General features: G+C 41.5%; 1 protein-coding gene across 1 annotated transcript in view; it reads left to right on the top strand.

Annotated features, from left to right (window-relative positions):
* Positions 1–14,337, top strand: part of ADCY8 (adenylate cyclase 8) — a 72,760-nt gene that overhangs the window by 40,196 nt on the left and 18,227 nt on the right. Inside the window, exons 8-12 of the mRNA XM_063299693.1 lie at positions 4,548–4,648; positions 5,419–5,620; positions 6,786–6,875; positions 9,240–9,412; positions 11,222–11,303. Coding sequence (XP_063155763.1) covers positions 4,548–4,648; positions 5,419–5,620; positions 6,786–6,875; positions 9,240–9,412; positions 11,222–11,303 — 648 coding nt within the window. The remainder of the gene's footprint in view (positions 1–4,547; positions 4,649–5,418; positions 5,621–6,785; positions 6,876–9,239; positions 9,413–11,221; positions 11,304–14,337) is intronic.

Below are 14,337 nucleotides of genomic sequence, written 5' to 3'. Positions count from 1 at the left end.
GCTGAAGTCCTTTGGCACTGCATCTTCTAAAAATGCCTGATGTCCACCTAACGCTTCACTGTCTACTCTGATTACAGTGGCTTTTTTTTTTCTTTCTGAAAATCGGTTTCTTTCCCTGTCCTACTGGGAGATGCCAGGGAAAGCTATATTATTTTTATTCCATCTGGGATCCTTTAGGATGAGATGGGCCTCTTTGCTGAGGGGTTTTAAAGTACAAATGATGTGTTTTAAGTGTCAGAGAGGTTTGATGTCAACTTTGCAGTTGGGATGCAAAGTAGGAGTAAAGTGCAGAAACCCTACAGTGTGATCTGGTGATGTTCTGGACTCTGCAAAATCAGTGCTGATAATTAGATTATCCATCTCTGCTTTAGAAAGAACAGTAGATAGATAAAGGTTACATTAAGCTAAAGTTGGTTTCAAAGTAGTGGAAGTAGTGACTAAATGAATTACATGGACCACGTTTTCTTTGCAGTGGTACAGAAGGTGTTTACCATTGCCTTTCTCCAGAAAGGTTTTCCAACTTCCCAGTCTAGCCCAGGAGGTCTTCCAAAAAGTACTAACCAGGCTCAAACCTGCATAGCTTCAGAGCTCAGACAAGGTTGGGTCAGGTGCTATTACCTGCTGCAATAGGTATTGCACAGCATTACCTAGGAATAAATGTGCAAATTAGATCATAACAACTTGTACTAATTTAGGAGAGGTCTCCATTAAGCTTGTGGTGATTTGACCTATCATGTCCATCACTCTTCTGTTTTCTATACAGCAAAGTCCCTTGGAAGATCTGATAGCTTTAGATTCCATATATATGTCTAACATGGAGCTTTTACCAAAATGGAATCTATGGATACTGCAGGCAAAGTATATGGTCTGTCACTGAGTAGGGTTCATCTCTGAAATCAATGACAGAGCATATGCTTTGCCTGCAGAAGCTCCTCTCACTCTGGTTCAACACTTTGCATCTCCAGGTAAAAAGATCAAGGGACCAACGGAGTGATGAACTCTTGCCAAGAATCTGGAAATGTCCTACAATCAGAATTTTGGACCAGAAAAACAAATAGTCCCACTGGATGCAAATTAGATCCTAGTGTTTTCCAGTAAAGCTCATAATGTGGTGGTATCATCACATGTTCTTTTTTTTTCCTGCCAATGGTTACTAAGGTTGTGAAACAAGGAAGGGGATGGATCCTGCACATTGCAAAGGAAGAAGGAGAACTTGACTTGAGAAGTTATTTTCAGCACCTGCCCTATATCAAGCATTATTTTGTAATTTGGCTCTTGGGAAAATAGGATTGTCTGAAGGTAGCTATATTCAGCTTCTGTCATCTTGAGAGCACAACTGAGTGTGGTGGGGCAAGAGCTGCCCTTGAACAGTGCCAGGAGCTTTCGGGAATGTTAAGGAGTGAAATGTAAGCACCTGCAAAGTTTAAGGCCCCCATATTGGCCTTTATGACCAACAGCCTCCCCCAGTACAATTCAAGGGGCCTGTAGGTTATTCCAACACTCTCTGGGGGACTCAAAAAAGGGATGCTGGGAGACTCTGCTGTACTTATGGCGCCCCTGACTGAAGGAAGGCCTGAGTTCTCAACATCAAGAAGGCTTCCAGTATGGCTATGGGCATACTGACCACTCCCCCAATTGGTCCTGACTCCTCCTGACTTGTCATTTTGGAAAAAAATACTTTAAAAAAAGGGAGAAGTTGACATGCGGTAAAGCAAAGTACTAGCCTCCACAATCATCATGATTTGTGCTCATTTCTCTAGGCTCCAGCTAAGCAGTACAGGCTTTCTTAGGAAATACAACATTTTGTAAGCAGCAGCTAGGGGTATCTACAGGGAAGGGTCAAAAAGGTCAACGTGGCGGGTGTGAGAGTGCACATCAAAAGGGGCTATGGCTGACTTTAGTGTTAGAGTCAGATACTGAAGAAGGAAGACATGGGGAAGATACCAGGATGATTACAATTAATAATCAGTTGCTTTGATTAGGCATCAGCAAGGGAAGGTTATGGATTGGCAAGGACTGGCGACATAGTTGAGTGTCAAGCAGGTATTGGGCACCTAGTTAAGGCAAAAATGGGAAATGCGTATCTAACACAGGTCAGAGCAGGGAGTTTGTTATCTTGCAGCTTGCACAAAGCAAAGAAGTACAATAGCTTGCTGGTTTGGGAAGCAACTAGGAATAGCTAGCTTACTAAGCAGCCTCTCTTCCCAATGTAAATTAAAAATATGAGTCAATCCCAGGACAGGGCAGGGCTTCAATCATGTGCTCATGGCCACCATTTTGACTGTTTTGACCCCTTCCCCCCACAAATGTCCCTACCTGTATGCTTATCTGCCCCCCAGAAGAGAAATATATGCAAGGATAACACTCTTCCTCCAGAGATAAGACAGATTCCATCTCTTGAGGCCTTCCGAAAACAACTGAAGACTTGGTTCTGCCACTTCGCTTGGGGCAGGAAGGGAAGTAATAACACCTGGAGATGGTTAGCACCTTAAATGGCCCCTTTAGATACACGTGAATGATATTCCAGCTGCTACCATCATCTGGATTTTATATTGTATTTATGTTTATGTCATATTTGTATTTATATTTATTAGAGTATTTTAATGTTTTTATCTTTGTTGTAAACCACTCAGAGTTCCCCCTTTGGGGGGAGATGGGCGGTGGCTTAGATAGATAGATAGATAGATAGATAGATAGATAGATAGATAGATAGATAGATAGATAGATAGATAGATAGATAGATAGATGGATAGATGGATAGATGGATAGATGGATAGATGGATAGAGGGATAGAGGGATAGAGGGATAGAGGGATAGAGGGATAGAGGGATAGATAGATAGATAGATAGATAGATAGATAGATAGATAGATAGATAGATAGAGGGATGGAGGGATGGAGGGATGGAGGGATGGAGGGATGGAGGGATGGAGGGATGGATAGAGGGATAGAGGGATAGAGGGATAGAGGGATAGATAGATAGATAGATAGATAGATAGATAGATAGATAGATAGATAGATAGAGGGATATTTGCAACCAGGGGGTGATAGGTAGCATTCTGAGAAATCAGTGCTAGGTAACCAGGATGTCCCACTTACCTTCTCAACAGTCTGAATGTGTTCAGCAGTTCAAAAAGATTGGTTACCCCTGCCTTAATGAGTGCAGCAGATGATTCAGTGGCTAACCAAGCTTGGTAAGCCCAGATGATCCTGATTTCTCAAGACACACTTGCCACATATTGCACCTGTGCGTAACAGTCACAATCTACTGGCTTACTGCTGTAATTGTAATAAGAAAAAATGTAGCTGGCTTAACACATAATCACCTGATCAGCTTTTACAGAAGATGTGTGGACAAGGACTGTGCAGCACTTTAGAAATGATTCTTAAAAGGTGCAAGAGAGTAAACTTAGTGAGTGTGACTCTTTAAAGCAGCTGTGTCTTTTCTTGAAATGGCCCAGCTCCTGCAGCTCCCACCTGATCCTGGGAAAAGACACCGTTGTTTTCAAGTGCTACAAATGCTGTGTGTTCCAAAGAATCTTTTTGGAATCAGATCTGAACTGTTGCAAAGCCTGACTGTGGATATTCCCCATCCATCCTCAGGAAACACAGAAGATCAGCCTCCAATAATGAGAATGCTTTGCGCATTTGTATGTCAAATGTCCCAGTCACTCACTTCAATGGAATACTGTATGTTTCATTGCTTTTATTTCACTTTTTTATTTTTATTTTTATTTTTTAAACTAAAAATTGAACAGAAAGCCTGGGGTTCAACTGAGACTTTTTCATATTTAGAGCAGACCTATTAAAATCAGCAGGAGTTAAAGTGGTCATTAGTGAAGGATATTCCTCCACACTGTTGGGAAAGTTAAGAGGTTCAGAAGTTCACATGAGAGTTGGGGCCAAGTATTTGGGACCAGGAGAAGGAGGAGGTAAGGTTTTGCAGAAAACAAAGAAACTATCACCCATACAGTAGAAGAGGCTTAGCTCACTCTATCTTCCCATTGTTTGCATAATTTTGTCCCCTCCCACATCTGTAATATGGCCCCGCCCACTTTTCAAAATTTCCCCTCTTCAGTCAACCTGCCACTCCCATAGAAAAGCTTATGCCATGACTGCAGAATCCAAGCAAGACGTAGCCTCCTAAATACATTCACATTAGATGCACTTCTTCCCACTTAGCTACCTGAGTTTCTAGAGCAACATCTCCCTTCAATGGTGCCATCTATCCTTTAAAAAAAATGGGCATGTGATTAGGCAACAAAGCACGCTTAGTAAAGCTCAGCTCAAAGGTGGAATGACTGCTGTCCTGGGGATGGGAGCAGACCATTCTTTAATGGGTCTTGCACAACATGTTTCTTTTGATGGGATATTTCTTTGTATGGATTTTAGATAATATAATACATATCATCCCAGGAATATACTTCCTTTTACTGAGCTGTGTTGCTAATTTCCCAGAAGCCTAATGAACTTGCCTTATTCTCTTTCTAGAGCTGCTCTTGAGAATTCACTTACTTGGTTCCCTTTTGTCTACTGTTTTCTGTTTCAGTACTCCCAGATGAGGGATGAAGTGTTCAAGTCGAACTTGGTGTGTGCATTCATTGTCCTGGTATTTATCACTGCAATCCAAAGTTTACTTCCTTCTTCGAGGTGAGTTCCATGATTTCTGGTTTGGAAATGACTGATTAATTGGAGTCAGGGTAAAGTTTCTGCCTTCATGGCACTTTCCAAAGCGTAGGAGAACTGAGTTCCTGCCCAAAGGTAGTTATGATTTAGCACCTCATTGTAGTGATTGCAGTGAGGACCAGTTTGGTGCAGTGGTTAAAGAAGGCACTGTGCTAGAAACCAGAATAGGAAGCCAGTTGGGTGACTTTGAGCCAGTCACTCTCTCTCAGCCCTAAGAAGAAGGCAATGGCAAACCACCTCTGAAAATGCTTCTGAGAAAGCTCATCACATCAGGAGTCAAGACTGACTCAGAAGTGCAAAGCAGAACAAAGGTGATTTCATTAAGCTACAAAAAAATTGCAGGAGTGGGGGCTATTGGCTAGCCCCCCAAAGTTCATCAACCCATGATTCTCAGTCCCAAAGCACTATTATGTCTATTTTTGTAATGTTTCTCTCTGTGCATATAGTGCATTTTGTCTTAGAGAAAACACTTAAGAACAGGTTATATTTGCAGAGGTCCTCTACAAGTGTGTTGCATGCATATGCACGACAATAAAACTTGATTTATTGATTGATTGCCATCAAGTTGGTGTCAAGTCCTAATGACCGCATAGGTAGACATTCTCCAGGATGATCCGTCCTGAGAAGATGAGATTAGAAGATGGAATGAAGCCCTAAAACATTAGATTTTACTAAATGCAGGAGAAGGCTGTTTTTCCCTCTTTTAAGTATGTGTCTCTGTCTTCCTTCTCCAGAATGATCCCAATGGCAGTCCAGTTTTCAATTCTAATTATATTACATTCAGCTCTCGTGCTGATAACCACTGCAGAGGATTATAAATGTTTACCCCTGGTGCTCCGGAAAACTTGCTGCTGGATTAATGAGACCTACCTGGCCCGAAATGTCATCATCTTTGCCTCAATTATGATTAATTTCCTGGGAGCCATCATCAATATTGTAAGTATCTAAGGGGGGAAGGGTTGTCTGCCCAGACAGGAATGGGGAAGACAGCAGAAAAAGCATAAACTGGTGATTAAAACCAGCTTTACTCAACCTGATGCCTTCCAGATATGCTAGACAACAAACTCTTCATAATTCTCTTTCATGCTGACTGGCTATTATGAGAACTGTGATCCCAAACATCTGCAAGATGAAAGATTGGGAAAAGCTGATTTCCCAGTATAGTAGCTTCTGACATGTATTTTGCACCTGATAGTATTTAAATATAGCTCCCCTCCCCACTCCAGAAAAAATTAGAGTGATCAAACCCCAGAGAATTCAGTCTGCCCTTTCAGGGGACATCAGATTTTATTTTCCTAACTGGTTTTGGTTTTGCTCTGTACAATACGTTGAAATTTCCAGCTACGTGTGGTCATCCATGATAGTACTTTTGTAGGACTAGTATACATATAGCCCAAATCAGCTGAACTTGGCGGAGGACCCTAATTCTCTGCTGTGCTACCCACAACTAATATTTCAGAAGGTGGGTTCATATGGAGGCAACCAAATTAGACATTATGAAAACCAGGAGTGTGAAACACATGTTCTAGGGCCCCAAAGCGCTCCCAGACACCTCCTGTGGCGCCCACCAGCCTTCTGTTTCAACTTACTTAAAACAAAACACTCTTTTAATTTTTAATATATTTTTTCTGAAATATTAAAATAGGAAGCTGGCATATTGCAAGGGAAAATCCCAGCCTTAGAACCATACAAACTGATAAGGAAGCCTTTGGGCCCCACGAAAGCCCCACAGGTATAAAAGAAACGGAACTGTCTGGTTTGCTTTCTAATATTTGTGAGTGGTCCTGCTGTCCTCCTTAATAAGTCTCCCAATGCAGGCATTTTGTAAGCCCATTTACTGCAGGTTCTTCATAATTTCAAAACAGTTGCCCATTATTGCCTTCAGTATATGACTTCTAAAAAAGATATCGGCTCATTTTTCTGCTTTTCTTAAGTGACTCTTTATTCCAGAATATCCTCACAGAGTTGAAGACATTAACACAATTGTCTTCTTCTTCTTCTTGCCCCAATCAAGTATATTTCTTCCTCCCTTTCTCAACCAAGACAAAGATTCCGCAAACCAATTGCATTTTTTTGTTCTTCTTCTTTTCTTTGTCCTCAGCTCTGGTGTGACTCGGACAAACCCCTACCTTTTAAGAATCAGACTTTCAACTCTTCAGTATATTTTACAGACATTTGTTCCTACCCAGAGGTAATTCTAAGTATGCCATTTTGCATAGAGAAAAGTCAACACAATATGTGAGGCTATGCAATGCTGTGTGATCCCAAACTATAGTGCCATGTGAAACTTCAAAGCAAAGCTTTGTTTCAGTGATTTTATGAAACTACCATGCTGCTTCACTTCAAGAGGGTTTGGATGATTCCTCTCAAACTTCCTCTAACTCAGCCACTTGCATCCTGGTGCCATCCTGATGTTCTGGACTACAAATGGTCTATTGTCAGGGTATATGGGGAGTGTAGTCCAAAACAGCTGGAGGGCAAGAGCATGGATATTCCGCAGCACATTCTCAAGAGTTCTCAAAAAGTCTTTGGGTGTTGTATATACGTAGTAATCCTAGGCAGAGAAATTGCCCTGCATTTTTCCTGCAAATTCTCATTCAGCCTGATGACATTGCTTTCAACACTCTTCTGAAAATTAATTGATTGATTGATTGATTGGTGGACTTCTCCTGAATGGATGTGAAGCTCTTGCAATTCTTACGTTTCAAGGTAGCACAGAAATGTGTGTGAATATCCTGTGTTTCACTATGCAATACTCTCTTTAGTGATCTATAGTTTGCATCCTTCCATTTAAAACCCAAGGGGAGACATCAGAAGGAATCTCCTCCCATTGGCTTTGTATTTTTTGTTTTTTTTTCAGTAGCAGCAACATTATTCCTACTAAGGGATAGCCGTGCTCTTGAAAAATAGTAGAGAAGTTCTCCTTGCCTTTGGCAAATTCAGAGAATATCTCTGCCCAATTTGTCTGCCTACAAATTCCATGGGGAATGGTAAAAGACCGTGGGTGTCTCCAGCCAGCCCCAGTATTCATTATGATGGGGCCTGTTTTGTTTTGTGATCATCCTTATGGGGTATTTCATTCATATTCTATATATGATCTTCTAGATAACAAAGCTAAAGCTCGGATTCTAGAATTTTGGTAGATATTTGTGCTTGAAGGAGCTGCACATATTTAGCTTGCAAAAGGAAGATCAAGGGAGAGGTTTTGGAAAAGGCAATAGTTTCTGCTAATCAAAGGATACAGCAACAACTGTAACTACGGCAGATATTTTGTGATATTTTGTGAAACTTTATTGTGATATATAGTAGTGTATTCATTAGTAAACCAGTGACTATTGTTAAGTATAAAAGATAGGGCAGTTTATTTTTTTCATCTTTTCTTTTTTAGTTTGTATTTTTAGTTTGTTTGGGGTTGACTGTTTTCTATTTTGTTAATATTTAAAGATTGCTTTGTTAATTGTGTATGAGGTAGGTAGGTAGGTAGAATGACAGTGGTCTACAGATATCTGTAATGCCATCACCTACCAGAGGGAGTGTGGGTGTTCTTTTTTGAACCTGAGAACAGAACCAGGATCAATGAGTTAACATTAAAAGGGATATTCTGGTTGAATATTAGGAGGAATTTCCATATGGTAAAAGCTTTTAAGGAATGAAACCATCTCTCTAGAATGAGACCATCTCTCTAGAATGAAATCATCTCTCTAGAATGGTGGTGGACTCCTTCTGTGAGAAATGTAGGTTCAGATATCCCAATAGTAATAAGCCTCGCTACAAGTCTCTTTGGATGTAGGAAAGTTATTTTATTGAGATACAATCCATTGTCCTGCAAAGTCAGAAGTGAATCAAATTCCCTTGCCCCCCTCATTAAGTTCATTGAAGTTTCCCATCTCCCTTTTGAAATTGAATGCTTGCAACGTTTCCTGGTTTTATGGCCCCGTTCCCAGGCTCTGTTCCTTGAGTGGTGTTACTTCAGATAAGAATTCGCCACATTCCTTCTGTCTCTGCTCATGCTCTCTCCGTTGCTAAGTAACAATCAGTCCTCCCCCCTCCCACTTTTACAACTCATGACAGTGGAGAATTTCCAGAGGCTATTAACTATTGCTTCTGGGCTGATCCTCTGACACCGTCCGCATCAGGAGGTCAAATTAGTCAAGATGGCAGCTGCAATTGTGTCAGTGAAACCCTGCTGTTTTTTACATGCAATGGGGCAGGAGTTTGACAATGCGCTTGTAGACGCCATCTTGAGTTTCTGACCTCGTGGATGCCCCTGATGGACACATCATCCTGGACCTCTCAAACAGGACTTGTAGATAGTGTTTCTCAAACTTGGCAACTTGAAGAAGTGTGGAGTTCCTGCTGGCTGGGGAATTCTGGGAGTTGAAGTCTACACATCTTGAAGTTGCCAAGGTTGAGAAGCACTGTGGACTAAAGGACCTATAAAGTCCCTTCCAATTCATCCAGTGTGTGATTCTATATGAGACCAATGTTATATTGAGTATATTGGTTTAGGTTGCTGGGCTGAATGCTGATTTTTCTCCCAATTTTCTTTATAAAGTATTTCGTCTTCACTGGTATCCTGGCTATGGTGACCTGTGCTGTGTTTCTCCGTCTCAATTCGGTCCTCAAGTTGGCTGTGCTCCTCATCATGATTGCCATCTACTGCTTCCTGACTGAGACCATTTATGCTTCCCTGTTTCTCCAGTACGATGACATCAATCATAATGGAGAGTAAGTCTTTATTGTGGCTTAAAGGCTTACTGTTTTCAATCGGCCCAAGAGTGAACAACCCTGCATAGATGCTCCTATCCTGTGCATCATATCCCTTATATGAAATAGTTCCCCAAAGTAAACTTTTAACTTCCAAAAATGGAAGAACAACAACTTTCCAAATCCTCCAGTCTGTCAGTCATTTTCACGACAGTCGCCTGGAGCAAAATTCCCTCCAGGTGCATCTATTATAGTAACATTCCAGGGAGAGACAATGGCTGACATGCTAGGTTTCTACATGCAGGGACATAATCTCTAAAAAATGTCAAAACTTGTGGTAAGATGGTGCTGTACATCAGTATGCATTTATTCCACAGCCCCTTCTTATTCCTTCAAAATAATGCAATAAAAATAGCCTCAACAAATAGAGAGCCTTACCTGAATCATCTCATATCTAGACAAGATAATTCTGTAGCAATGCGAGAAATATCTCATCAGCTGGAAAAGGACTGGCAGAAATGAAAGAGGGAAACCTTATTATGGATCCCCAAAGAGGAAAGCAATATCACGACTGGTTTGATGTGTCAATCTTTTACTGTCAGAGGCTTTCCATTGACTGCCATCTCAGCAGGAACATGGAAATGAAGACAGTTTTTAGCATCAGGTGGAAAATGTGGACAGGAACCCCAGCTTGTGCAGGGTGTTATCATAGAACGAATGCAGAAAAGTGTCTGACTTAAGTCCATGTAGAATATTTTAAAGTGAGAAATAGTTGCGCACTAGAGTCTGATAGGGAATTGTTGCATCCACATCCTGGTGCCTTCTCCAGATGCACTCTAAACCCTATTCTCTTGACCCCTTCCTTCCTCCATTCACACATAACCAGATAATAGCAAGATCCATCTAACTATGTTAGGTACAATGTCAATGAACTACAGAATGTGGGAAATTTAATTCCTGAGGGGCACCTCTCCCTATGCCCTGAGAGTCCTAGAGACATTTGGGAGAGCAGAAATGACACTGAAGTTGGGAAGGAAGCTGGCTAGCCGTAGGAACAGGGGTGCACCCTAGGACAAGTGAAGCTCAATTCAAAAGGGGTTAAGTTTGGATCATATTAGTGATAAATAGGGAAGGCAGGAATTTGTGCTTTCAGACTTGCAAGATTGTTGTCAGCCCTTCCAGGTAAACCAGGCAGGAAACATGACTAGATGAACTAATTCTACTTTATTGTAAGGCTACGTTAACAGAATCTTGCAAGTCTGAAAGTACAAATGTCCCACCCTCTCTATTTATCACTTGAGTGTTCAGAGTGGGTCTTTCCTAAGTTTCTTCTTTAGACCGTCACCCTCTCTCGGACTCCCTTGCCTTTCATCTGATCGTTCCCTAGGCAGCATCTCTTCCCTCTGTTCTCCAAGGTCATCTTCACATTCCATCTCAGCCCCTCAGATTACGGAGTTTGCACAGATCTCTAACCTTCCCTTGACCCTGTTATGCATGTCATGCCAAAAGAGCCACTGAGTGAAGCACACCTCAAGCAAAGCAAAGACCCTGATAACTTTATGCAGCTTCCTTGGGAATGGCATGGAAGTGGCTTGGTGTTGCCTTCTCCTGGGCTATTTTTCCCCTTCCAATCTGGCCCATAGCATTAGCATTCTTTGGTGCTTTCCCATCCAAAGCACAATTTGGCTCTCTGCTTGGCGGCCTTGAACATTAAAATGGATGTATACAGAAACAAAACCATGGAAAAATTGTGTTTTATTTTAACCTTTGCTCTTCTTTTCTCCTTCGTCTTTTCATCGCCTCCTCCTCCTCTTCCTTTTCTCTTTATAGCACAGATTTCCTGGGGACTAAGGAGGCCTCCTTGCTCCTCATGGCCATGTTTCTGTTAGCCGTGTTTTATCACGGCCAGCAGGTAAGGCAAATGTTTCTTTCCCATTTATTGCACCTTCGCGCCCCCAAAGCAGAAAATGTCCACAGTTGCTCCCCTACAGCCTGCCAATCACAGCTCCCATTTGGAGCAAACAATTAAAGATCAAGAGTATTTTATGACCTTCAATAACTGAAGGCCTAATTAACCTTAAAGAAAGGCCAATTAAAGTGAGCACACGGCCAGGGCTGTGCAGCCCTTTTTTATTGCTGTGAAAATATTATAGATAGAAAGCTGTTTCAGAAAATCTCATCTCTCTTTCCAACCCATTCTAGCACAACCCAAATCCAAACCAGAGCACATTGCTGCTGCGAGAAAGGCAAATTTCATGTTGGGGATCTGTAGGAAAAGAATAAAAAAAATAAAACTGCCAGGAAAGTAATACCTTAACCCATATGGGATTGGGGTATCTACAAGGAGTGGGTCAAAAAAAAGTCAAGATGGCAGCCACAATCATGCAATTAAAGCCTTGCCCCTTTTTTATTTGCATCGCATTGACAGATACCCCTGCATGGAAAGGTCTGTATGTGTCCATTTACACCATAGATTTGTTTCAAAACTCTTGGAAAGCTAGAGAAGATGCAGAGCTTCAAGAATGAATTGTTTGGAGCAACTCTTTTATGACCAAAAGTGGCCATGCTTGGGGATTTTTAACTTAGAAAATGTTAGGTAAAGAATATAGAACGAGTTAGATTTACCCACCATATTTAGAAAAGGGATATATAGATGCAGTACAATCTGCTGTGAGGCCCACATGACAAAATCTGCATTGTGAAGTCATACTGCAAGCTTTACCCTTTCTTCTTTAAGTGGTGATGTGACAGGCAAGTATGCAAGGGGTGCAGTTGACATTATGACACACATTTCAGCACTTCCCCCCTCCCATGGATATAGGGAGAAGTACAGAATCCTGGCAGGAATTGAATGGCCTATGCACTAAATTCTTAGCTCAGGACAAGAAAACGTAGTTTCTCTGCTCACAAAACCTGCAATAACCAAACAAAACTCAGATGATAGCGTCACATGACGGCTTGGTTCACACAACATGGTAAGATCCTGGCTAGGCTCCTGCAGCATGTTAAGCCTCAAACTACGGAACTCCATTTAAGACTGGGTTAGCATTTTGGATGCTTTTGGGTGATTCAAGGACGGCTATAATAATGCAGGACTTCACTCCGCGCATTGTTAAAAGTATGGGATTTGCTACCACAGGATGTAGTATGGTAAAAATAAAGACACCCTCCCATAAAGCTCAGCACCTGGCAACTTGATGGACACAACATGCAGTTTTCTTGGGAATTGCTTGACATTGCCTTCTTCTGGGATGTTTTCCACCTTCCCAATTTGGCCTACATCCCTAGAATTCTTTAGTCATCTCCCATCCAAATGCATTGGTAAAGTTACCAAGGAATGCTAGTTACCATGTCTGTATATTACTTCCAGCATCAACAGCTGCATGCTACTCAGTGCCCAGTTGCTGGGAGATACAGGGAGGCCACCTTCTTGCTTGTGAGCTTCTCCTAAGCAAGATTATCTGCCCATTTTAGAAAAATCACGATGACCTTTTCCTTAGATCAACTTTGCATTCGCTCCTGGCCCTGTTCATTTGTTCATCCTTGTCTCAGCTAGGGCAGCCCTACAACGTGCCAGTTGAAAAAATGAGGTTGGGGCAACCAAGCTTAGCATAACGTCCAGTAGATCTTTCACTGACCTGGTTATATGTGGGTTTTTTTCCCTGAGTCAGAACTAAAGGCTGGACTTATTTTGATGTAATTGGCAGAGATACCAGGACCTTTTCTTCTGGCCAAAAGTCAAACAGCCAGCCCCATCTATTTTTGTAGCTTGAAAGAATGATGGAGACCTTTCTCACAGTTACACCAGTCATCCTCAGTGGTTGGGGATGTTCCCCACTTTTTTCAGTTCCAAGAGAGGAAGTGGTTTCCTTTCATCATACTAGATGTTTGGGATGATGATTGTGAGCTTGCAACAAAATCCTTACTCAATCCAATGGTGCAATGCTTGTTTCAGCAAAACGCCCTACAACACTCATACCATCACTGGTGTCCAGTGAGTTTTAGTTCTAAAGACGAACAGGTGTTGGAGAAATAGAGGAACCTTTTAATCTTCCCCTTCTGAATATTTCCATTTTGGAATTGCCAGTTGCTTTTTTTTTCTTACAAGCCCAGCATCTAGCCAACCTTGGTTGACCTTAAAAAAGATCTGACCTGGCATTGGGTGGGAAACCACCATGAAAACCTCAGGCTGTGGTTGGACTAGGAAGTGGGAAACTTCCCAGTAGAGAGAGAGCAAGGGCAAATTATTTCCATAATACTGCCCAGAAAAATCAGAGGACAGGTCTATGTTGCTGCTTGACTTGAGGGAGTCATTGTGAAAAGGAGGTGTTTACCTGTATCTTTTCCCCCTCTTGTGGAAAAAGAGCTGGCGGAAATGAATTTCTCACTGGAGAAACAGCCAGAGGACAAGTCTCTTAGACTGTCATCCATCCTGAAATTTCTTTGAGGTTATCTGAACTTTTAGCTACTGAACTTTATTGTATGCTTTAAAAGCATTCTTAAATGGAATGAGCAAGTCCTCTGGGGAAGAAAGGTCATACCCATAATTCACAATGGTGGTTAATAGCAAACAACTGTCAGGCTTCCCACTCAAGCTGCAATCTTCCTGAGATACTTTATACAGTCCAGTATTTTTGTTTCTGCTTTGCTTTCATGTTCATCCTTAATGAGAAACTTGTAGGCTTTTAACTTAATTTGCCTTCAGAAAACCTGGAGGCTGGGACTTTTTTTTCCATAATGTAATTTCTTCTAGATGCATCTCCCCTCCCATAGTCAATAAGTGTGGATGATGTTCTCCCCTCCCATAGTCAATAAGTGTGGATGATGTCCCCAATTTATATTTTTAAAAAATTCTAATAAGGAGTCCATTAGACATCTTTAGCATTATGATAAATCAGATACTCTTTGAAGAGTCGTTGAGAAGTAGAAGCAATGACTTCTGACCT

The sequence above is a fragment of the Candoia aspera genome, chromosome 3 (genome assembly GCF_035149785.1).
Source record: "Candoia aspera isolate rCanAsp1 chromosome 3, rCanAsp1.hap2, whole genome shotgun sequence".
NCBI lineage: Eukaryota > Metazoa > Chordata > Lepidosauria > Squamata > Boidae > Candoia > Candoia aspera.
The sequence above is the reverse complement of the archived record's forward strand: the minus strand, read 5'-3'. Positions and strand labels throughout refer to the sequence as shown.